Genomic DNA, 25,000 nt, shown 5'->3' with positions numbered 1-25,000 from the left:
TGTTACTGAGTTTTATGAGCAGTTTGTATATGTTGGAAATTAAGCTCTTATTGGTTGCATTACCTGGAAATATTTTCCCCTAGTCCACAGGTTGTCTATTTGCTTTGTTTATGATTTCCTTTGCTGTGCAAAAGCTTATAAATTTGATTAGGTCCCATCTGTTTATCTTTGCTTTTATTTCTACTGCCTTGAGAGACTGACTTAGGAAAACTAGTACATTTTACCTACGTTCTCTTCTAGGAGTTTTATGGTGTCGTGTTTCATATTTAAGTCTTCAAAACATTTTGAAATTACTCTTGTGTACAGTGTGAGGGTGTGTTCTAATTTCACTGATTTACATGTGGCTGTCCAGCTATCCCAACACCACTTGCTGAAGAAACTGTCTTTTCTCCTACTCTTGCCTTCTTTGGTGAAGAGTGAGACTGTCAGCATTTTTATGCAATAAAGTATTTTTAAATTAAGGTGTATACATTTTTTTTAGACATAACACTACTGCATACATAACAGACTACAGTATAGCATAAATATAATATTTATACACACTGGGAAACAAGAAAGTTCAACTGACTCACTTTATTGTGGTATTGGTCCCATTGCAGAACCAAACCCACAATTTCTTCAAGGTATGCCTATATAAGTGTAGCATTAAAAAGCAGAAACACAATCATTCTGAAACTGATAGGGCTCCAGGGACCTTTGGAGGTGCCTCACGGCCTAGAGGCCACCATGGATAACAGGCAGGGATGTGGGGGAGGTGAGGCCCTCCATCTCTACTTTAATGGAGCAAAGCAAACTTTATCTACTTTACATGCTATGGGTTCACTCTAAGAATTCAAGTTCTGCTCAGGGAAAAATGTTAACCACTTAAAAACACTACAATAAAAACTGTCAATTGATCAAAAACTGACCAAAGATAAAATATGCTAGGAAATACCTGTGAAAAATTCACATATCTATATGAAATGTAAACACTCAAGTACTAACAAATTAATTTCAACCTAAGTTTAGTAACCACTAACAGCTCTGCACTATGTGTGGTATGGGTATACCAAAGATGTCTAAGACAGAGTTTCTGCCTAAAAGGTATTCTGAACTTCACTGCCAATAAGATATGGAAACAAGAGGTTAAACAAGTTGACCTAGTCATCAAAAAGTTAAGCAAACTGTCCAGAAAACAAGTGCTGCCACACTTTAGTGATGTGAAAGACTGATACTATATAACATAACTGAAGAATGGTTAGACCTACATAGAGTATGGAAAGGTAGAATGGGGTTGGCAGACATTTTCAGTCAAGGCTCAGGTAGCAAAGATTCAGGCTTTTGGGGGCCAGGTGGTCTCTGACCCAATCAACAAACTAAGTCATTAGCATGAAAACAGCTGAAGACAACAGGTAAACAAATGGGAATGGTTGTGTTCCAGTGAGGCCTTGTTTATAAAAACAGGTGACAGGCTATAGGTTTAATCCCTGAGCGTTTTCAAGGAATAAAGGGGAGATCAGCTTGGCTAGAGCAGAAGGATTTTTGAGAGGGAGAGATGAGAAACAAGGATGGACAGGCAGGGTAGCAGTCAAACTGTCCAAGGCTATAAATGCCAGTCAAAACAGCTTGGAAATATTCAAGTGATGATATAATAAGATAAAAAGAGCTCTTCAATATTAAACTGGAGCTGATATGAAGGATGAGGGGGGGAAGAAAAGCTGAAAAACACAAAGCCATATGTGAAGCATAAACTAACTAAAAATGCTTAGTTTTCCTGCCATCAGCCTGAATTCCTATTCTATGAGAAAGAGAACGTATCTGGAAGCACTGCCTCCATCCATGTGCGAGGCTGTTACGAGGTCTGCCCTTTCCCATCATTTCCCCGCAAAAATCCTGCTTATTTATTATAACATGTGGGATAGGAAGGTTTCCACTAAGAAAACAAAACATGTGAAAATAATTTCCTACCTTTAGTAACTTGTTTCAAGGCTGATGTAGAGGGTGTCTCAGGAACACTGTCCTCTGAGGAACCTGGAGCTGACTTTACTGCGGAAGGAGTCCCTCTGGTCTTCGTAGGAGAGCTCAACTTTTTCTGAGGGCTTAATTTGCTTTCGTTCTCCTTTTTCAACAACTCTGACGCAGAACCACCACTTTCTCTGATCAAGAAATTCTCCATTAACTTGCTTCCTTGTTTTAATGAATGTCTGAAGGCTACAGCGGTGTCTGTTTTGGTAGCCAGATTCTTTGAAGAGGAGGAAGCAGCAGAGATGGGTGGTGACTCTAAGGCAAGCTGCAACAGATGATTCCTTGAAGCAGAGAAAACACAACAGATAATAAAGATGTCAGCTTACATATACACAACTTAACAGACATAAGCTGTTTTCTCAATTAACATTTGTTTCTGTGAAATACAGAACTTACTGCATAATGGCAACCAGTGTTTCTTCTAGAATAAAATACAAAGCATTAAACCTGACTTTAAAAGCAGTTAATCTGTCTATAAAAGATAACAAAGGGACCTGCGATTCTGGCCATGGAGAATAGCTTGTATGAGACTTACTCTCCAATCACAAGTAACTTTAAAATTTCAACAAAACATACAAAACCCTTTATAAGCATGATCTATAATCAACACAAGGCTACTATCCCTGAGACAGAAGAGAAACTTGAGGTGATCCAACATTTCCACAAGAATTTCCCATGGAAGCATGCTCTGGGAGTTGGGTATTAAAGTCAAAACAGGGACCACTGATCTCTCTGGGTAGAGGGAATAGAGATTAGAGCTTTGGACAAAGGTTGCTAGGACTGGAGGCACAGGGTGCTGAGCAGGGAGTAGCCACAAAATACCCTAAAAATCTGCTGAGAAATGCTCCTTAATTACTGATCATCTCCAGGGCTGCAGAAGCATAAGACGAAGTCACAGAAGACCTGACAGGAAGCAGATGTCATTAAGCTGAGATTCTCAAGGTCAGTACAGGGAAACTGTTGGAATCTGAGCCCAGCCAAAGTTGAGAGACTCTGGTAAAGATTCTAGACATTCAGCTGAAACCCCACAAAGGCTATACCTTAAGAAGAAGGATCCTCCTCTAGAAATAGAAACAAAAGGGAAACAGAGCAAATCTAACAGAAATTAAACCAGGCCTTGACAGAATAAGTGAAGAGCTAGAAATTTAACTGCCTGTCAGAACAAAATTCAACATCTTTCAAAGGAAGACAATTCACAGCCTCCATAACATTTCATTCGTAATATTCAACACATATTTAAAAATTACTAGGCGTGCAAAGAAGACATTAGCCACTAACCAAGAGACAAAACAGTCATTAGAAGCAGATCCAGAAGTGATCTGAGTAGCATTAGAAGACTTTCAAAAGAACTCTGACCAATATGTTAAAGAAAAAAGAAAAAATAGACAAATGAATAAAATAATGTATACTCTAAGAGGGAATTAAAATCCATCCCAAAAGGATAAACAAAGAAAATTAAATCTAGGCAAACATAACCAAACTACTGAAAAAAATACAGAGAAAATCTTTTAAACAACCACAGAAAAATAAGATATACTACCTCTAAGGCACAGTTCCTCAACCTTGGCATTACCAATACTGAGTCAAATAATTTTTTGCTGTAGAGACTGTTCTGTGCCTTATAGAAATATCAATAGCATAACACCCCTAACTTCAGACTAGGACAACCAAAACATGTCCAGACATTACCAAATGTTTCCTGGAGAAAGAGGTAAAAAGAAAGCAAAATCATTCCCAGTTAAGAACAATGGCTCTAAGGAAATAACAGTAAGAAATATCACTAACTTGTCAACAAAGACTAGAGAAGAAAAAAGATAACAGAATGACATCTTAAAAGTAGGTAAAAAATCAAACTGAATCCTATTCCTATTGAAAATATTCTTTCAGAATGAAAGCAAAATACATTCTCAAGCAAACAAAAGCTATAAGAACTCCTCATCAGCGGACAAGAAATACTGCAAGAACTGTTCTTGAGCACAGAGAAAATGATTATAGATAGAAGCATATAAAGTGTCAACAAGAATCAACAGCTCCAGAAAAAGACAATATGTGGCTAAACACAATAGTATTGACTTTTAAAATACACTAGCAATGTCTTAGGGAATTTATAACATACATGGAAGTAAAATAACTCAAAACAGTAAAAAAGAGGAATTAAATAATGCAAAAATATTACTGTAACCAATTAAATACAATGATACATACATACTCCAACTGAAAGACAAAACTTGTCAGACTAGATTAAAAAATAAAATAAAATACAACTATATACTATTTAAAAGAAACCATTTTAAAAAGATGCAGAAAGATTAGGGGAAAAAGGATGAGAAAAGATGTACCACGTAAATAAATACAAACCAAAAGAAAGTCAATGTGACAACACAAACAACAGACAAAATAGATATTAAGGCAAAAGCATTGAGAAAGAGGTGCATCTCACTTTGACAAAATGATCAATTTAATCAGAAGCCATAAACTCATAAACTTTATTCATTTCATAGCATAGCTTCAAATGTATAAAGCAAAAATTGACAGAACTAAAAAGCGATATAGCCAGTTCGCAATAATCGTTGGTTTAAATAAAAGTGCATATGCATTTAAACACACCACTCTAACAAAACAGACAAGAATCAGTAAAAATACAGAAGATCTGAACCAATCCAATTAACCAAATTGATACAATTAACAAATTAAAAACATCACATCTCACCAATGGAGAATATACAATATTCTCAAGTATACAGGGCACATTCAATAGCATAGACCATGTTCTGGGCCATAAAGTAAATCTCAAGAAATTTACAAGGAATGAAATAATTTAGTGTATCTTCTGTGACCACTGTGAATTCACATGAAACTCAATAATGAAGAAATAACTAGAAAATCTCCAAATGTTAAGAAATGAAGCACCACACTTCTAAATAATTCCTTAAGTCAAACAACAATGAAGATCAGAAAATATTCTGAACTGAACAACAGCTTTGCGGTTCACCAAAACAGTCATTAGTGAACAATTTATAAGTTAATAGAAAAACTGAACATCAATGTCCTAAATTTCCAATATAAAAGGTTAGGAAATTAACAGCAAATTACACCCAAAGAAGATAGTAATAACAGATACTAGTGAAAAAGTAAACATACAAAAGAAAATTGGTAAAGCCAAAAGCTGGTTCTGTGAAAAAATGAACAAAATTAGGAAAGCCCTAGCAAGAACAAGCAAGAAAAATGAGTGAAAATACAAAACACAAAAGCAAAGAATTAAAAGGAGATATCTAAAACCCCCATGGAAATTCAAAGATAATAAGAGGATATTATAGATACTTCATACCAATAAAGTTATAACTTTAGATGAAATGGACAAATTCCTTGAAAAAGACTACTCATCAAAGCCAACAAAGAAACAAACAGAAACTTGAAGAGTAGTATTATATATTAAAGAGATTCAGATATAATTAAAAACATTCCTACAAAGAAAATACATCTTTGTGAGGAAACAGAAATAAAGTAAAAATAAAGAACTGCAATTGTTACAAGTCTTTCTCTTCTAGGATCTGGGTTTGGTTCAAAGAAGGTTCTCAGAAAAGCTTTCATCTCATTATAACTAAGTAAAAGGCACACTATTCAACTGCTGGATTAAACGGTCACTTACAAATCACTTCCAAGCTACTACAAGGGTACACCTTTCAGCAAAGTGTCTATCCTAGAGAGAACTCCTTTTTGTTTTTATTCACAATCCAGATTCATCTTACTCTTCCAATTTGCTCTCTTATTTCAACACGTGCCAAAAAAAGAACGTGGCAGAGAGTGGCATCATGGCAATAATATTGTTATGCCTCATGCTAAAGTCAAAATTCATTAACTTTTCCATGTTCCTGCTAATTTCAGCAGTGGAAATATCAGAGAGAACAAAACAGTTTCTATATCCTTATGAATCTTGCACTATAGTAAAGGAACAGAGAATAGACACTCTGAATATAGGTAAAAAGGTAACTATGGGGGGAAAAAAAAGGAAGCCGACAATGAGGAGGGGATGATACTCTTTACAGGATGGTCACAGAAGATCTCACTGAGAAGATGCCTATGAAAAACAGAGTCCAAAGAAAGTGGAGAATTCAAGGATGTGAACATCTAGGGAAACACTGTTTCACTTTTTAAGTACCAAGTCTCTAAGATCAGAGTGTGATCACCGTGTTTGAGAAGCAGGGAGAGGTCACTGTGACTGGAGCAGAATGACCCAAGCAGAGACAAGCAGGTGAATAAGTCAGGGAGCCTGCCTGTAGGGCCGGGAGGACTCCTACAGAGACAGTTTTTACTTCAATGAGACAGGAAACCACCTCTGAACAACATGCAGTATGACCTACTTTTTATTTTCAAGGATCACTTAGGTTTCTGTCCCTAAAAGAACTGAAAGAGGACAAAAGAAGAGTTAAGAAGGCCACTAAGAAGTTATCACCGTACTGAGGCTGACGATGGCTGGGAGAGGATAATGTTGGCACAGTGAGGAAAAGTTGTCAGATTCTGCAGCAACAGCAAAGATAGAGCCAATGGGATTTACTGATGAAACAACAGAGTGAGTGTGAAAGAGAGGGGTCAAGAATGACTTTTTGGCCTAAGCAAATTAAAGGAGGGAGCTGCCATTTACTAAGAAAAGGAAGACTGTGGAGCAGCAGATTGGGAGTGGGGTTTGTGGGGACAGCAGAGGGAACTAGAGTTTAGTTTTGGTTTTAAGAGGTCCAAGCAGAGGTAAGTGAGATAAGCAGTTGGATACACGAGGCTGATATCTTGGAAAGAGATCTAGCTGAGAAGCCATTCATGGCTTCCAGCCATAAATCTGGAAGCCATGAATGTATAATTGGTATTTATAAAACCATGAGACTGTTTATGGCAATTTACATAACTTAAAAATGAGCTGTGTGAAAATATTAATTCCAAAACTGATACTTAAAGTTGAATTGCTAATCTTTCCTTCAATTTCCATTATTCCTATATATTAAATTGAGTTGGCATTACAACACCTCACAGCATTCATCACTAATATTCAAAGTGGATGAATTGTGGACTTTCAAAATAATTGTGGCTCAATAAAATATAGGAAAATCTTGCCTGTTAGTTAACTATACAATAACTTCACCTTTCCAAAATATGGCTAAGAATCAAAAGTGAAAACAGGTCTCTGGGTAAACATGGGCAGTCATAAAACCCATGCAATCAAATCCATGGACTTTGGTAACTAGTCCAAGTCCCTGTAAATACTTGTTATAATCCAGGACATGCAACCTGGGACCATTTGGTTAAACAGGCAGAGGCCCACCAAGCACGAGTTCTCATCAGCTCCACAGGGTGTGCACATACATCTAATCAGAGTAATACAATATAAATACATAAAACATATAGAATAGTAATGATAGGAACAGTTTCTTAGGTGCCTGTGTTTCAGATACAGTACTATGCTGGGTATCTTTTAATATATCTCTTCATTTCTAATCCTTACAGCAATTCCTCAAAGTGTCCAGAATATTATTATTCCCATCTTTCAGATGTGGAAAAGAAGCTAAAAAGGATTAATATCTTGATCACACTCATATCAAAACTAGTAGGGTCTGAAGTCTGTGCTGATGTATGGCAGCAACCATCACAATATTGTAATTATCCTCCAGTTAAAAATAAAATAAAATTAAAAAAAAAATCAAGTAGGGTCAAGATAGAAACCTAGTTCTGCCTGAATCCAAACTCAGTCTGCTTTAAACTATACTATAAGGAAAGGTGAAATTATATTGTACATCCTCTTTGTTTAAATTTTTAAACTTGAAATAAGCACCTGGAGAAAAATTCATACCTCAACAGTGGACAAACCAAAGCAATAAATGATGCTCTACATGCTGAAGCTGTAAAAATTATAATACACATGCAGACTGGCTGCTATGCAAAAATACAAAAACAACATTTTCTTACTTAGGTCAAGAATAAAGTTCCACTTAGACAACAACATTCTAAATAAATGTCCAAATAAATACATTCTAAATCTGTATTTAAAAATCTAATAAATATATTCTAAATGTTGTATATAAATAAAACAGTTTCTTAAGAGTGTTATTTTAAATAAAACAGAATCACTGGGGGGAACAAACTTGTTCCTTGAAAATAAAAGGTAAAAGAAGAAAATATAAGATCTGCATGTCAGCCCTGTTCCCAAAAACCTTTGGAATTATTTCCAATACTCTTTTGGTATTTGGTTTAGAAGATTAAATTTTTAAAAATCAAAATATCATAAACTGGCAATGATAGATGGGAAAGAGAGGAAGAAATAAAATTAACAAACTATAAATATCTTACATTTTATTCATAAAATTAAACTTCCTCCCTCACTGATCTTAATCAAGATTTCAAACAAGTAATGAAACTGAATATTTCAGCTTGAATTTTATCCCTACTAATTTTGCAAATTAAGCACTTTAGATATGACAAATGTCCAAGAAATGTTCACCATGAGGCAATTCCAAGAAGGCAAACGGAGAAGCAAATGATAAAATCCATCCCAAATCTACAGAGAATGCTTCCTACCTCACCAAACCCACTATAAAGAATACTTAAATACCCTGTTTCTTCAGGGAGGAGAGAAGAGACTGCAATCATTCCAAGGCTTCCCTTTAAGTTACCAAAGGATCTAAGAACCCGATAACTTCTCTTCAACAAACAGAGGCTGTTCTTTTTAACACTCCCTGTTTCCTAGCAGGGAGGTTGTTAAGCTTTCAATACCAGCTGAAGACAAAAAGAACCCATGAGATACAATTTTACCATATGAGGAAAAAGCAAACAGTCCATCAATTCCTTTTCTTTTTTAATCCCCAATCAGTTCGTTTCTAAATATACAGCTCCATCTTTTCTCATTGACTTCAAAATCTAACTGATGAAGAACTTTGAAATAAGAAAAGCAGGACTTCCTGGATGGCTCAGTGGTAAAGAATCTGACTGCCAATGCAGGAGACATGAGTTCAATCCTTGGTCCAGGAAGATCCCACATGCTGTGGAGCAACTAAGCCCACACACCACAACTATTAAGCCTGTGCTCTGGAGTCCCAGAACTGCAACTATTAAGCTCACGTGCCACAACTACTAAAGACTGTGCACCCAAGAAGCCAGTGCTCCACAACAAGAGAAGTCCACACACTGCAACTACAGAGTAGTCCCCGCTCACCACAACTAGAGAAGGCCTGTGCAGCAACAAAGACCCAGCACAGCTAAAAATAAATAGATAAAAAGGAGAAAAGCTATCACTTTAATTATGAGCATCAGAGAATCTCAGAGTATCTTAATCTAGGGAAGTATACCATCTTCTCATGACTTTGCTTAAGGAAATAACCAGCCAGTCAATTTCTAGAATGCCACATTAGGCAAGTTCAAAGAAGTACATCTGATCATCTTTAGGATGCAAACCAAGGAATAAACTAGCAATTCTATTGAAAGAAATTTCTTTACAGTTCTGGGAGCAATGTAATGTACCTCTAAGAATATTCCAACAAGCTTGGAAGTCATTGAACTTAAGTATGTAGCCACCTAGCCATTAACTAAACACAGTACATTTCTACTAAAATTTCTTGCTTGGCTTGAATGATTAAAACTAAGTCAACATATCATCTGATAAACCATGCCTTTTAAAATTCCTCTGGGTGACCACTCACTAAACACCATCATGCATTTGACAGTTAAGAAGTAAAGCTACACATCATAGAGCACCAGCAATTACATATTTCACGTTACACATCATTTTATACATGCTGAGCAAATCACAGTAAGAATTAGTGGATTAATATACAATAAGCACAGAAACTGTAATACATATATGTGTGTACACATACCCATGCATATGCCACCCAGCTCTGTCCACTGAGAGGGTTTAGAAGCAATGACACCCCGGTAATAATGAGCATACCCAGCTCCAGATCCTGATTTCTAAATACCATTCCCCAATGAAAGGAACCAGGGCTCCTTGGGAACATAGCTGATTCTAATGCTGGGCACAAAAAACAAAAGATGAAGCTGAAGCATTTCTGAACTACTCAAAAGTAAGTGCCCAAATTTACATTCTAACTTGTTTTTCATACAGGAGACTTTCTGTTAAGTAAAGGAAGAGACTCTTATTATGATCAGATTGTTCACATGTGATTAACGACTATGGTCGCATCCTTTCTTTTACCCCTAAATATGCAAAACTGCATTCCCTAATCCTCAAAAGTTCAAAGAGCAAAGGGAGGAACACGTATCAAAGGCAAAAGCAGTTAGGGATTAGTCACAAAATTAAATCATACCGTGCAAAATTCAAGCCTTTTACCAGTTCATCTAAAATACGGTTATTTTTCAGATCAGGCTCTGTGACTGTCTAGAAAAGAAAAACAACAGATGGAAAAAGGTCAGCAACAATAATTAACTTGTCATAATCTCATTTTTGAAAATGTGTGCCCCATCCTCCTGAGACTCCCCATCCCGCTAAGTCTTCCAGGAAAGCCTCAAAATAAAGTTCATTTATCTCATACTAATATGGAATTTTAAAACAGTGAATCACTATCTGCTGACTGGAAGTCTGATTCAAAACTCTCCGAAGCATCTGATAAAAACATATGCACTCTGTACTGCCTAAAATAAAACCTAATATGAGCAAGAATCCTTCTTCAAAATGGCAGCACTGTTTCCCTCAAAATTTCTCCTTCAAAGAACAGAGATGCTCTTTTAAGCAGTAATGCAGGAGGAGCCTGAGGTGCTCAGAGACTTTAAAAACAAGAATGGTGTTCAGGAATGCAAGAGGAAAACAATAAACCCGTAGTTATTTAGCATGAATAATGAATAGCATGAATATTTTGCATTCAGTTAATCTCGGTGATGATACCACCTTGAGGACAGCAACATCCCTAGTTGTGGTAAAGAGATTAGCCTTGAAAGGAGAGTGAATTCAATGACATCCTGACACCAACAACCTACCAAACTAGAACCGAAACCCTTTAACTAGCCCCAGTGTCCTTTCCACCAGATTCTACTACTTCTTTTTCTTTCTTTACTCCTACCTCCATTTCCTTTACCTTTTTACCTACCTTTTCACCTACAACTTTTCACCTACACCTATTTCAACTACATGAAATGTTTTGGAAACTTTAACAAATTTTCTGGTGTTTTCCCTGAAGGTCTGATTTGGGCAAGAGGTAAGGGGCCAGTTAAACTAAATCTTTGCCTGCTGCACAAATACTACAATATCAATCCTTTGCAAATAAATGATCCTTCCATCAGATTTTCTACCCAAGTTGAGAAATTTTTAAAAAATGAGGAGCCATAAAAAACATAGTTCATAAATTTAAAGTGTGCTATATCCCGATCTTAAAATTAGCTTTTTCTTCCTAAAAAACATTTAGGGTCTCAGAAATCTTAATAAACAGTTGAACAAAGCCCAGTTCTCCATACATGTATTTTAGAAGTCTTTTCTGAAAATGTTTTTGATATAGCTTAATTCAATAATCATGCATCTTCCCATGGCTTATGTGTATACATAAAGCAGCAATATCTGCACCAATCAGTTAGTTTTAAAGGAAAAAAAGAAAAGGAAAAAACTCACCACACAACAAGTTGGACATTGTGTTTTATAGGACAGAAATTTTCTTATACAAAGAGAACAGTCTGCAAAAACACAAATGCAACATAATCAATTAGTTAAGCTGTATAATAATATTGGAACCTAACTTCTAACGTATTTACATGGTGGCTCAGACGGTAAAGCATCTACTTGCAATGTGGGAGACCCGGGTTTGATCCCTGGGTGAGGAAGATCACCTGGAGAAGGGAATGGCAACCCACTCCAGTACCCTTCCCTAGAAAATTCCACGGATGGAGGAGTCTGGTGGGCTACAGTCCACGGGACTGCAAAGAGTCAGACACCACTGAGCGACTTCACTTTCACTTTCAACTTCTAACAAGTTGATTTAAGCCCTAGAATATTTCCACCATCTAAGGTCTATCATTATAATCTTAAAATTCTAGTACATGGACTCGAACTACACACAGTTGCAAATACAACTTAGTAGCATTCTTGGGAAAGCAATACATATCAAATAATAGTAATCCTGAGTCCCTAGCACATCACAACTCTATAAGCAACATGTATGTCTTTCTGTATCTTCCATCTGTAAAATGAAGGAAACATAAGGTAAGAACTAGGATAGTTTTGTATAAACAGGTCAGATATCTCCACTGCCTAGCATTCTAAAATATAAATTTTGAAACAAGATCTATACGTATGTTAAGAAATAATATATACCAGATTATCAAATTAGGGATTTCTACATTCTAACTCTGTAAATAAGGTCCTTCATCCTGCATTTAACAAATACTTTTGTAGCAAGCGCTGTTATAAGGAAAGGTTTTTGACCTCAAGGAAAGCAGTGAGGCAATTACATACACTTCAGTGTATTAAGGACAATGTACTAAGTTTTAACAATTTAAGTAGAAATTGGCATGAACTCAATTCTTCACACCCAAGGCAGTGTAAAATTATCTCCCAAAACCTGGCAAATTGAATGGTACTGTACTAGTAGCTAATGTGCTAATAGCACAAATTCACTTCAGTGAAGGGGATCCATAGTGGCTCAGGCAGTAAAGAATCTGCCTGCAATGCGGGACACCCAGGTTTAATCCCTGGGTCAGGAAGATCCCCTGGAGAAGGGAATGGCAACCCACTCCAGTATTCTTGCCTCGAAAATCCCATGGACAGAGGAGCCTGGCGGGCTACAGTCCATGGAGTTGCAAAAAGTCAGACACGACTGAGTGACTAACACACACACACACACACACACACACACACCCCTTAGTGAAGTGGTCTAGTAGGCTCTATCCCCAGTCATACTGAATCAATGAATTGTGACCAATAAATCACATCCATAATATGTGATTCTGATTGAATAACAATTATTTTTTAAAAATTAATATGTTTTTGTTACTAGGTTGAACCATAAGAAACTTTATGGTAAGTCAAAAGAAAAGAGACAAATATTAGCAATTTCATTAACATAACATTGTGCACTTACTGCGTGCTCTGTTATAAGCATGGTAAATGTATTAACACTTTCAATCATTACAGCAGCTCTGAATCCCATTTTATGAGAAGGAAAACACAGCATAGAGCTTAGCCAACTTGCCCAAGATCATGGAGTTAATAGGTGGCAAAGGCAAGTACCAGAGTCCACGCTTTTAACATACTTCTAGCTAATTATTTAAAATATTATAATCTGCTTATAACACATACTTATTTTATATACCTATATAGTACCAATAAGTATCTAATCAGTACCCCCACACGTACTAGGGTATGTAAAATGAGGCCACATTTTCCTCTTCTGCATAATCTGATATGTGTTTTCTTCTGAAATATGGAGACCAGACACTAGTCCAAAGTAGATGAAGCCCTTGGCTTACTTTCAACTTCCCAGTCTACTACCAAATATGTGCTGGTGAACTGCAGACCAGCGTAACTTATTCTCCAGTGAGCAACCATATTTCAAAGTAGAGCAGCTGAAGGCCTTCGAACCATGTATTCCTAGGTGGCTTTATTTAAATCACCTGTGAAGTTTGTTTTTCCACCCACAAAGCTCAACTGTGAGTCATGTGTATAGGGTGGGGGAGGGAAGAGTAAAACAATGAAATAAAGGGTAGCTTTACAGAAACAAGCAAGCCCAGGGAAGGAGCTATTTCTCATCTCCAACAGGATACAGCCATCTGCTGGCTTTTATGTATCAGAAGAGTGTAGCATCCTGACAATAAAAATCAAGTTTCTAAAACTTAAACCAAACCCTTTGGCATGTGATCTTAAGGATTTTATGAGAAAATAAACCATCTCAAAAATAATTTTGAAGTGTCCAATTAAAAAAGAGAAAATCCATGGAGTTGCCAGTCCAGGTTCGATGCATGATGCTGGATGCTTGGGGCTGGTGCACTGGGACAACCCAGGGGGATGGTACGGGGAGGGAGGAGGGTTCAGGATGTGGAACACGTGTATACCTGTGGCAGATTCATGTTGATATATGGCAAAACCAATACAATATTGTGAAGTTAAAAAATAAAAAAATAAATAAAGTAACAGGAACAGATCTAAAAAAATAAATAAATAAAGTCAAAAAAAAAAAGAGAGAGAAAATCCAGTTCCAAGTTTGAAAGGAACAGGAGATCCTTTCAAAGCTGAGGAAAGCTGGCTGGCCTCTGCCTCCAATTCCAGTGTTAAGTTGACCAGTGAGCTGATAAGAGAATAACATTCTTTCAACTAACGACCAGCACTCCAGCATTTCTGTAAGTGTGCTGCTGCTGCTAAGTCACTTCAGTCGTGTCCAACTCTGTGCGACCCCAGAGACGGCAGCCCACCAGGCTCCCCCGGCCCTGGGATTCTCCAGGCAAGAACACTGGAGTGGGTTGCCATTTCCTTCTCCAATGTATGAAAGTGAAAAGTGAAAGTGAAGTCGCTCAGTCGTGTCCGACCCTCAGCGACCCCATGGACTGCAGCCTACTAGGCTCCTCCATCCATGGGATTTTCCAGGCAAGAGTACTGGAGTGGGGTGCCATTGCCTTCTCCATCTGTAAGTGTGGTTCTGCATAATTGCATGTCCTTTCCGTATATGTAACTATCTCTCTTCTCCCCCATCTTATTTCACAATGCTGCCTCATAAGAATGAAAAAGAAGAATAACACTGATTATTTGTCTGAAAGAATATTACATTACCTCTTAATTGAGCAAATGTCAATAAATGGAACACTTCACATTTCATTTTTTTTTAGTAAAATTAAATTGTTTTTTATTCCAATATAAGCCTCAATTAATTTAGTGAGTCAAAATTCACAACAGGAAAAGAAAAATGACTGCTGGTTCATCTCTAAAATAGTGGTAATTTAATAGTACCTAAACCCAATGATTTCATCTAGCAGTAAATATTTGAGCATCTCCCACTATCAAGTCAGAAAAACTGAGCAAGTGCAAAGCAAACTGGCACTTGAGCAGATCAATCTATTAGTGAGAACATTTCTCATTTAACGGTGTTTTATGGATTGGAGTAAACCCAGGCCCTCTCCCCACAAAAGTATTCTTTAACAACATGAATTTGGATCAATTTAATTGCCCCACATTCTGCCACTGCACCTCACTCAAACCTTAATAGCAGCAGATATGCAAATGTAGTGTTTGTTACCCATACTGAAAAGGCTACACATAGGAAAACAGCATAAAGGAATTTAAAAAGACAAATCCTGACATGTTTAAGCACCAGCAAAGTGGCTAGGATTCTGAGTCACTAATTCCAGTCAATCCAGGATGACAGTAGAACATGACAGCTAAGTTTGGCTCCTACTAAGCTCTGGGGGCTTTTGTGTCATTAACACAATTATAGACCCAGAGCAACTTTTAGTCTTGAGGGAACCTGTGACAATGGGTGATTAGTAGAAAAGCTTACTGAATCATGACAGGTAGAATATGAAAAATAACCACTCATAAAATAAATTATCATTATTGGAAGTACTCTCCACTGACTTCTTAGATAAAGAATGACATCAGTGGTAACTGTATGTGACAAAGAAACAAGACAAAAAGAGAATGGAAGTAAAGACCAGTTTTTCAGCTAAGTAGGGCTCACGAAATTCATTTAAAAAGTCATCTTTCTTCCCTAAAATGACATAATTAAAATCTACAGAGTAGACTTCCATGTCTGTCCAAGAGAAAGGAACCAATATTCAAAGTCACTCTCCTTCTACCAAACAACTAAAATACTGGGGGGAAATATGAAAAAAACTCTCTACTTTCAGACTTTGGACAACTATAGAAATGAGAGAAGTTCTACCACAGCCCAAGATACCTGCCCATAGGCAATTTCTTGACCATAGCACAGAAAGGAAAGCCAAAGGCCCATCAGTCTTGCTAGCTAAGAAAACAAAGATCAGAGTTCAGGGCAATCCACGCAGCTATAATTCACACAGCAGAATACCAAAAAGAAAGAAGCTATGTATATGTAAAGACCTCCAGAAACATGCCTACATATCTACTCAATTCTATGACTGAACTTAAATCTGCACATATACAGGGATCCATGAGGCCAGATAAAGATCAACTTCCAGGGAAAGAACCATAACTGGAGTGGTAACAAAGGGCCAAGAGTTCATAAAATTTCTAGCAACTGGTTTGGAAAAACCTCATTAAACACTTGAGCATTGAGTAGACACCCCAGAGCATCATACCTTAGTATGAGAGTAGATTAGCCAGAGCGAGTGGGTGATGTCAGAAAGATGGCAGAACAGGAAGCCAGGCACTGTTTTCCCCAAGGTAACACAATGCAACAAGACAGAAACCAACTCCCTTTGTGAGAAATACGGATACCAGTTCAGATGCTCACATACCCCAAGACAAGCACAAAATCAGCCACATCAAAGCTGGTAGGAAATATGTGGCCCTCACTTGCCAGAGTTCCTATCCCTGGCTCAGCACCATATAATCAGAGGGAGACTCACAACTCCCAGCTTTTCCCAGGGGAAGGAGAGAGAGAGAGAGAAGACTGAATCACAGATGAAATGTTCAGACTTCTCATGGGGCTGCCCCAGGAACTGGTTTCCACCATGCCTGAATCAAAGCACTGATAAGAAAAAGAACCAGGTCAGAGTCACTGAGAACAAAGGTTTGGATGAGGACTCAATCATTCACCATTATTCCTCCCCGGGGAGTAAACAGGAAGAATTCCCAGCTCTCAGCTTCTCTTTAGGGAAGAACATGCATCCAACATTCCCACTTTACAGCAGGCTGCCTAAGAGACTTGTTTCTATCTCACCCAACCCATAGCACTGAACAGACTTACTCCAGAAGGTAGAATATGAAAGAGACTAAGGAGAAGAGATAAGAGCAGGGCCGCTGCTCCAGAGGACCCACAGTACAGATGGAGGCTCATACAGCTCAGTGGCTTCTCCTTTGGAATCAAAGAGAAGAGAGAAAGATGCGACCAGTATCTCAGCTTCTCCAGAGATTGCCTGAGGGACTGCTTCTACTTTGCCTGACTCAGAGTGCCGATGGATGCCTGGGGGCCACAGGAACAAAAGACAGCTGAGCAGCCTGCTGCAGTTCCAGAGGCTGTGCAGTACCACAGATATAAGAAGCAGCAAAAGATGATATACCGAAGACAACACTGTTAAGATGTTCAGTTCAGTTCAGTCGCTCAGTCGTGTCTGACTCTGTGACCCCATAAACTGCATATTAATTATCCTCAAATGGATCTCTAGATTTAGTGCAATCAGGAAATGGCAACCCACTCCAGTACTCTTACTTGGAAAGTCCCATGGACAGAGGAGCCTGGTAGGCTACAGTCCATAGGGTCACAAAAAGTTGGACACAACTGAGCAACTTCACTTCACAATAAACATCCCAGCAGGCTTTTTTTGGAAAGAAACTGACAATCTGATTCTAAAATTTATATGAAAATGCATACAAAATGCAAAGATCCTAAAAGAACCAAAACAATGTTGATAAAGAAAAACAAAGTTGGAGTAGCAACAGTACCTGACTTGAAGACTTACTAAAAAGGCTACAATAATTAAGACAGTGTAATTCTGGCACAAGGATATAGACATAAAGAACAATAGAACAGAGGAGAATCCAGAAACAGACCCACACGTAAATTCCCTGGGACCATACTGACTGACATGGAAAGAACTCTATCTAGTGACAGAAATGTTCAAGCTTAACCATAATTGTTATATGGTATAAACATTTGTTGAAACTCACTTGTACACTTTACTGCACACTTGAAATAGATGCCTTTCATTACATGTAAATTATATCTGAATCAAGAAGATTTTAACACAGATTTAGAAACAATCCCCAAAACTTCTGTTGGTTCCTAATATGAATCCACCCTAGAAGGAAACTAAGACTTATTAAGGCCCTATAATGTGCCAAACCTTGGACTCGCTACATCTGACTCTCCCAACCATCTCCTAAGGCAGAAACTACTCTCTGGAGTTTCACATTTGAAGAAATGACGGGCATTTGCAAACTCACCGACCTAGTTTAAGTGAAGAGCTAGTCAAGCTTAGCTTATCTCTCATGCTCATGTTGCTACCATATGTCTTCTTTATGGAAACTTTTCCACCAAAGCTACTGCTGCTGCTGCTGCTACTACTACCCATTAAAGCCATTTTTAAGCCTAAATTTTTTTTTTAACTTTCCAACACAAACCAACTCAAAGATAGAGAATAAGAAAGATCATAAGCCTGCTGCTGCTACTGCTAAGTCGCTTCAGTCGTGTCCGACTCTGTGCGACCCCAGAGACGGCAGCCCACCAGGCTTCCCCGTCCCTGGGATTCTCCAGGCAAGAACACTGGAGTGGGTTGCCATTTCCTTCTCCAATGCATGAAAGTGAAAAGTGAAAGTGAAGTCGCTCAGTCGTGTCGGACTCTAGCGACCCTATGGACTGCAGCCTACCAGGCTCCTCCGTTCATGGGATTTTCCAGGCAAGAGTACTGGAGTGGGGTGCCATTGCCTAGATAAGCCATAAACTGGACATCCAGATACTGAACAGGACAGGTACACCCCTGTGTACTAAATACATCGAACTACAGTATAAAAAATGCGTACATACTAGACTCACAAAGAGTAGTACAGACACATTTCAATACGTGAGTCTTTCCACCACCACAAAGCAAGTTAAGTGATAAAACTGTCTGTAATACTCTTCAGTGGGAGAACTCGTCCACCAGGGTTTTTAAACTTTAAAATGCTACACCAAGGACTAGTTGGTTGAACCACCTACCTCTTCCTCTGTCAAAAACAAAAATTATGAAATTTAAAATCTAAAAAGTGCTGGACAAATAACCATATATAGTGATCAAAATCTTCATTCCCATAAATGTTATAAAAGGCATAAAAGTATCCAAGGTGGAGATAGTGGAAAGACCTTCCAAAAACTTCAAGACAGAGGGGTTAAAGGTGTACTTAAATAATAAATATGTGTACTTATCTTTGGTGTCAAATTAACACTACTTTATGTAAAAATCACATTTTTCTAACTCAGAGAAACAATACATACTTACAGTTATGTGAACACTGAGGAATCATCATTGCAATGTTGAAATATTCAAAGCAAATTCCACACCGCAGCAAATCATCTATTTTCTGAAATACAAAAATACATATATACCTATCAGAAAGCCACCAAGATTGGAACATCTGCCATTTGGAACATCTGCTACAGAATTCTTTCTCCATTCCCTAAAAAAACAAGTTAATAATACTTCTGTGTCATATATATAAATTTAAAAGTTAAGTCCATGTAAACTGCAAGGTAGAGAAAAACCTCCTCCATATGACTTATTCAGGTTCCCACTCCATATTGCCAGCCCTTCACAAAAAAAGAGGCCTATTCTATTCTTCTTCCACTTGCCATGTGTTTCCAGCTTCTATCCCAAGCCTTCTCCTCTTCAGACCCCACTCCCTGGCCTACAGTCACCGCTGAGTGAAAGGTCCCAAAATCAGGGAATACCACAGACAAACATCAGAAAGTATCCAATTAAAACCCTTGCTTCACAAACGCGTCCACGTGCATCCAAAGCAGGCTACTGCACAGTGCACATCAGTCAATCAGGACTAAACTTCCGGTTTCCCTGCTGCCTGTCAGCCCAGTGCTTTCTGCACTGGGTACCACACGGTGGAGTCTTACCTGCTCCATCACCAGGCAAGTCGCTGTTTCACATACTTTTTGAAACATGTGAGTGTCTGACCTAAATTTAAAAGTTGTTGTTGTTAGTTGCTAATTCATGTCCAATTCTTTATGACCCCATGAACTGTAGCCCACCAGGCTCCTCTGTCCATGGGATTTCCCAGACAAGAATACTGGAGTGGGTTGCCATTTCCTTCTCCAAGGGATCTTCCAAACCCAAGGATCGAACCTGCTTCTCCTGCTTGGCAGGTGGATTCTTTACCACCTGGAAAGCCCAAATTTAAAAGTACAGACAAAAAGATTAATTGGAGAACAAATATACAATAATAATACATAACAACAGAACTATGTAGTTTAATAGTCTTAGGAGGTCTATAGCATCCGTATGCCAATTTTACAGATGAAGCCTATAGAGATTACAAATGGAGTCAAATCCAAGAAACTGACTCCATGGTGATTCTGAATTTTAAATACATATACACATTGTGAGTATATGTGTGCATAAGCAGACATGAGAAAAACTGAAGGATGATAAGAGAAAACATTAAACAGTGGTTCTCTCTGGATAGTAGGATGCTACATAACTTTCATTTTCTCCTTTATCCTACTCTAAATTTTAATTTGTTCTACTATCTACAAACAAACATCTATAATCTGTCAAAACCAAATTTCTGGAACAGTAAAACCAAGGAAATAAACATTCAAATGCCCAAATCTACAATTATTTTGGGTGGTAATATATCACTGATGCAAAAAGCTAGAGGACGGTGCTGAAAATCAATTAAGAGCAGAGGCAGAACCAGAAGCCAAAGACCTGGCACCTGGTCTATTTGCTTCCTTCCCTATTGCCATCCTCTCCTAGAGGAGTGGTTCTGCCAGATGTGCTGAGCAAGATCCGTGGAAGGTGACACCACATCCGATGAGCTATAACACTCCTGTACAAACGTCCAGTTCAGTGGATGCCCTAAAGATTTCCTCAACTTGGAGAAAGTAGAGGTGGGAAGTACAGACTAGGTGAGAAGACTGAATCATTCGAGCAATGGTTCTTAAGTTTTCTGGATCACGGATCCCTTTGAAAAATAAATGAAAATTATGAATTCTCTTCTTTAAAAAAAATACATACAGAAAACAATATATCAGTAATTCCAAACACCAAAGTTTTTCCATGGATCCTCAGTTAGGAATTATGGATTTGGGGTTTGATTTCTATTCATTGTAAGAAAGAACTCCAAATAGAGCTACTTCTGGAAACAGCTAATTCTTTGTCCCTGGAATAACAACCCACTCCAGTATTCTTGCCTGGGAAATCCCATGGACAGAGAAGCCTGACTGGCTATAGCTCATGGGGTCACAAAAGAGTCAGATACGAATTAGCGACTAAACAACAAAAAAAACCTTCAATCGATAAGCAAATAATTTTTGAGCATCCACGATGTGCCAGGCATTGTGTTAGGCACAGTGAATAAACCAAACAGGATCCCCACCCACATACATCAACTCATTTAACCAATTATATGAACTATTTCTGTCTCCAGTTTATAGTTGAAGAAATTCAGGCTCAGCAAAGTTAAGTAACTGAATCAAGGTCACACAGTTAAATAGGAGGCAGAGACTAATTTAATACAGAACCACTGGAACTCAATATATGCTCTTCTCCACTGTACATTGGTGCCAAGGCCACCACAAACGCAAAACCACAGCTTTCCAAAATCCTTCCACGATGTCAGCTTTTCACTATGGGGACATCTCAAGTCACCAGGCACTTCAGATGACACTGATGACAGCAGATATTAACCTCTTCCAAGTCCCTTCACTTTATCCTCAAACTCATCTTATGAGTGAGTGGGGCAGATACCATAATTCCTAGTTAAAACGGAGCAACAGAAGGAGAACGTGATCCTGCTCAGTCACACACTGAAATAATCACAGAACAAGGAGAAAAACCAGGCAACTGATTCTTAGCTAGTACAGCACAGTGTATTCGCTCTCGATCAAACACTGTAGGAATCCAGGCCTCACCACTATTGTCCATGGAGCAAAAATCAATGTTATTTAATAGTAAAAGACTTCAATAAAATGAAAGGCTGGTCTAAGCGAGTCTAAGCGAGAATCCAGATGTGTTTGAGAGAGAAAGAGATGTATAAGAGTTAAGAGTTAGAACACAGTTAGGGAGGACTGAACGCAAATTAGCACTAGGCTTCTTGAGCGTAATTAAAAGAAATGAAAGAAAATGTAAAGGAGGCCACCTGCTTTGCTAGGTGATTAAATAAATGTTTTTTGAGGCAAGATCCACCCAACTCTGTCGGGTGTCACTGTGGGAGATTCTCCACTAAAGTACTGGGAGAGTTTACATAATGTTTGACACGCCGTGAGCCCTGAGAAAAGATTAGGCGTCACTGTCGTTTCCACAGTTTGGAGTAATGTTTCTCTCAGGATCATTGTTGTTGTTGTGACTGAACCGCAGAGTATCTCGTTCCATACGACGACCAATCTCGGCTCACCATCAGTGACCGAGGCCTGTTCCCGGCACTTGCCAGAGGAGGAAACAGGCCCAGCGTCACGCGAGGGCAAGCAGCGGGGCAGAGCCGAGTACCCTGGCCCAGCTGGCCGCTGGCGCCCGGTTTTTTCTCCTCAAGATGGGGTTGGCCTCTCGCGGTCGCCCAGACGGCCCCGACCTCCCCAAGGCACTCACCTTCATGACTGCCAGGGCCGGAGGCCACCGGGGCTCGGCCAGGGAGTCCATGGTCTCCTCTAAAGAAACTGAGGGGGGTCCGCTACCCGCTGGTCTCCCGCGCTCCTCAGCCACTCGAAATTCCCCGCGCTACCGAGCTACGTCATTAGTCCGCGACGCGCCTGACGCGTTTGCAGAGCATGCTGGGAGTTGCAGTACGTGGGCGGAGCGCAGCCAAAGATCTTATTGCTCAAGCGCCAGGCTCCCACAACGGCTCTGTGCGCAACTGTGTGGTTAAAAAGCCCGCAGGCGGGTTTTGTAGTGCACCTTACTAACTGAATGCCTGTTGAATTTTAGAAAAAGACAGCCTGGAATCAAACTTCATCCAGGCCTTGCCAAACCTTTCCAAGTCTAGGCTCATGCCTCCTCCTTTGGGTCGCCCTCTCTGATTGCCATAAAGATCTGCTCAGAGCAGGGGTTTTCACATCCATTTGTCCATCTCACTCCATCACAACATTGCGAGGTAAGTATTATCATTATTAGTTTACGCAGGAGAAAGCTTCGGCTCAGAAAAAGTGAATAGAGTTTCTTTGAGTTACACAATGTCTTTGACCAGGCTACAAAAGAGCCTCTGGACTTAAAATAGGAGTTCTTTTCTCGCATAGGATGGTTAACCTAATTTAACATCTTAACTTTAGAGCATAGCCTTCCAAATATTTCCTGTGCAGAAACGCAGATACAGGGTTTTTTCCCGCAAATGTTATTAAATGCACACCTCTGTCAACTTGAATTTTTCTGTTTACCTATAGACATCCTGAGACTTCTCCATGTTAATACATGTAGGTATATCTCATTCCTTTTACTAGCTATGTAGTCCGTAATGCAGATGTGGACAATTTATTTACCTATGCCCATCTGACAACCATTTAGGTTGTTGCCAGTTTTTCATTATTACAAACAGTTGCAATGAACACATTATCTATATAAATCTTAGCATACCTGAGCCAGAATATCTGTGGATAATTTCCTGTAAATCGAACTACTGAGTCAATTTGTGTGCTCTTTTGCCACCACAATAGTGAGCACCATATGACTTTCCAAAAAGGCTGAACCAATACATTTATACTCTCACCAAGTGAGTATGAGTGCTTGTTATCCAAACATGAAGCACCGTCCAGCACATCACCCAGACTGTCTGCTCAGCTCAGCACTCACAGATAGGCTGACTGATGTGTGCCTCTCACCTGAGGTCTCATGGGCAGCAAGTCAGCACAGTTATATTGCTCAGGAAGACCCCTGTGGCTTTCCACTGCCACCACATGTGGTCCATGCATCCATTCCTGCAATCATTTTTTGAAGTGTTTACCATTGGCCAGTCACAGCTTCCCTCTGAAGTAGGCAGAAGTGAGGCTGCCATTGGCATTTTAAAGACAAAGACACTGAGGCTCAGAGAAGTTAAGGCTTCACTACTTTGGACCCTCTTCATAAGAAACTCTGACCAGAGTTTGTACTTAATTGAGCCAGAGATGTACTTAATGATTTTTCCCAGTCTATGCCCAAAGACTCACTGGGCAGTAATGATATTAACAGCATTTGGACAGAGGACTTTAATATCCTTTATAATAATAGCTGACACTTAAGAGGCTCTTGTATACAAAGCACTGTCCTATATGTTTTTACACATATTGACTTATTTCAGACTCACTCCAATCAAATGAGGAAAGGGAAATATACAGATTAACTGACTTAGGGAATTCTGCTAGTAAGTGGTGGAGAAGGCGATGGCACCCCACTCCAGTGTTCTTGCCTGGAGAATCCCAGGGATGGGGGAGCCTGATGGGCTGCCGTCTATGGGGTCGCACAGAGTCGGACACGACTGAAGTGACTTAGCAGCAGCAGCAGCTAGTAAGTGGAAGAGGAAGAACTTAACTTGGCCAGTCTAGCTTAAGAGTCTATATTAACCAGTACAGAATATTCTCGTAAGGCCCTCATCATGAGAATTATTCCCCTTTTATAGATATAGGAACTGAGCCTCAGAGAGGCAAAAGGACTCATTCAAGATCACACAGCTCATCAGTGGGAAAGTCCAGCCTCGAATCTAGATCTTTTAGCACCAAAGCAGAAGGGATCACCCATTGACACTTTATGGAGGAATAACTGAGCAGACAAGGCCTCAGGGCAGAGATCTAAGAACCCCAGGATGCTGGACCTAGTGGGGCTCCAAAAGGAAGGTGGACAGTGGCAGGTTAGGGGGTGCAGTGGGTTTGTGTCAGCCAATCAGAAAAGGAAACGTAAATGAACTCGAGGATGCACTGGATACATTGGATCCAGGCTTCTTTGGATGTACTGCCTAGTTCTAGATGCAGGAAGAGAGTGTAGGCTTGGGAAGAAAAAGAAAATGAGACCAAGAGCAGATCCCAAGTCTGAGTGCACCAGTAATTGTTCCTTTATGGAACTAGTTGGTTACACAGTTTAAGGTAGCAAAGTGCTGAGAAGGTGAGAAAAAGATAGAGAGGAGATAAGAAAAGAGAAAAAGGAATAGGGAAGGATGGGGAGAGAGAAGACAGAGAAAGAAATGCACGCTTCCCATTCAACTGGGCTTCCCTGGTGGCTC

The 25,000-nt window shown here is 39.1% G+C and overlaps 1 protein-coding gene across 5 annotated transcripts in view; it reads right to left on the bottom strand.

Moving 5' to 3' along the window:
• Nucleotides 1–22,566, bottom strand: part of RAD18 (RAD18 E3 ubiquitin protein ligase) — a 110,869-nt gene extending 88,303 nt beyond the window's left edge. For all 5 annotated transcript variants that reach the window (XM_006070763.4, XM_006070764.4, XM_006070766.4 and 2 more), the window contains exons 1-5: nt 22,408–22,566; nt 19,090–19,171; nt 11,603–11,664; nt 10,311–10,381; nt 1,948–2,285 (exon numbers count right to left, since the gene is read on the bottom strand). In XM_006070763.4, coding sequence (XP_006070825.3) covers nt 1,948–2,285; nt 10,311–10,381; nt 11,603–11,664; nt 19,090–19,171; nt 22,408–22,458 — 604 coding nt within the window. In that variant the 5' untranslated portion in view covers nt 22,459–22,566. The remainder of the gene's footprint in view (nt 1–1,947; nt 2,286–10,310; nt 10,382–11,602; nt 11,665–19,089; nt 19,172–22,407) is intronic.
• Nucleotides 22,567–25,000: the final 2,434 nt, after the last annotated feature.

Source organism: Bubalus bubalis, chromosome 21, assembly GCF_019923935.1.
Source record: "Bubalus bubalis isolate 160015118507 breed Murrah chromosome 21, NDDB_SH_1, whole genome shotgun sequence".
NCBI classification, from domain to species: Eukaryota; Metazoa; Chordata; class Mammalia; order Artiodactyla; family Bovidae; genus Bubalus; species Bubalus bubalis.
The sequence above is the reverse complement of the archived record's forward strand: the minus strand, read 5'-3'. Positions and strand labels throughout refer to the sequence as shown.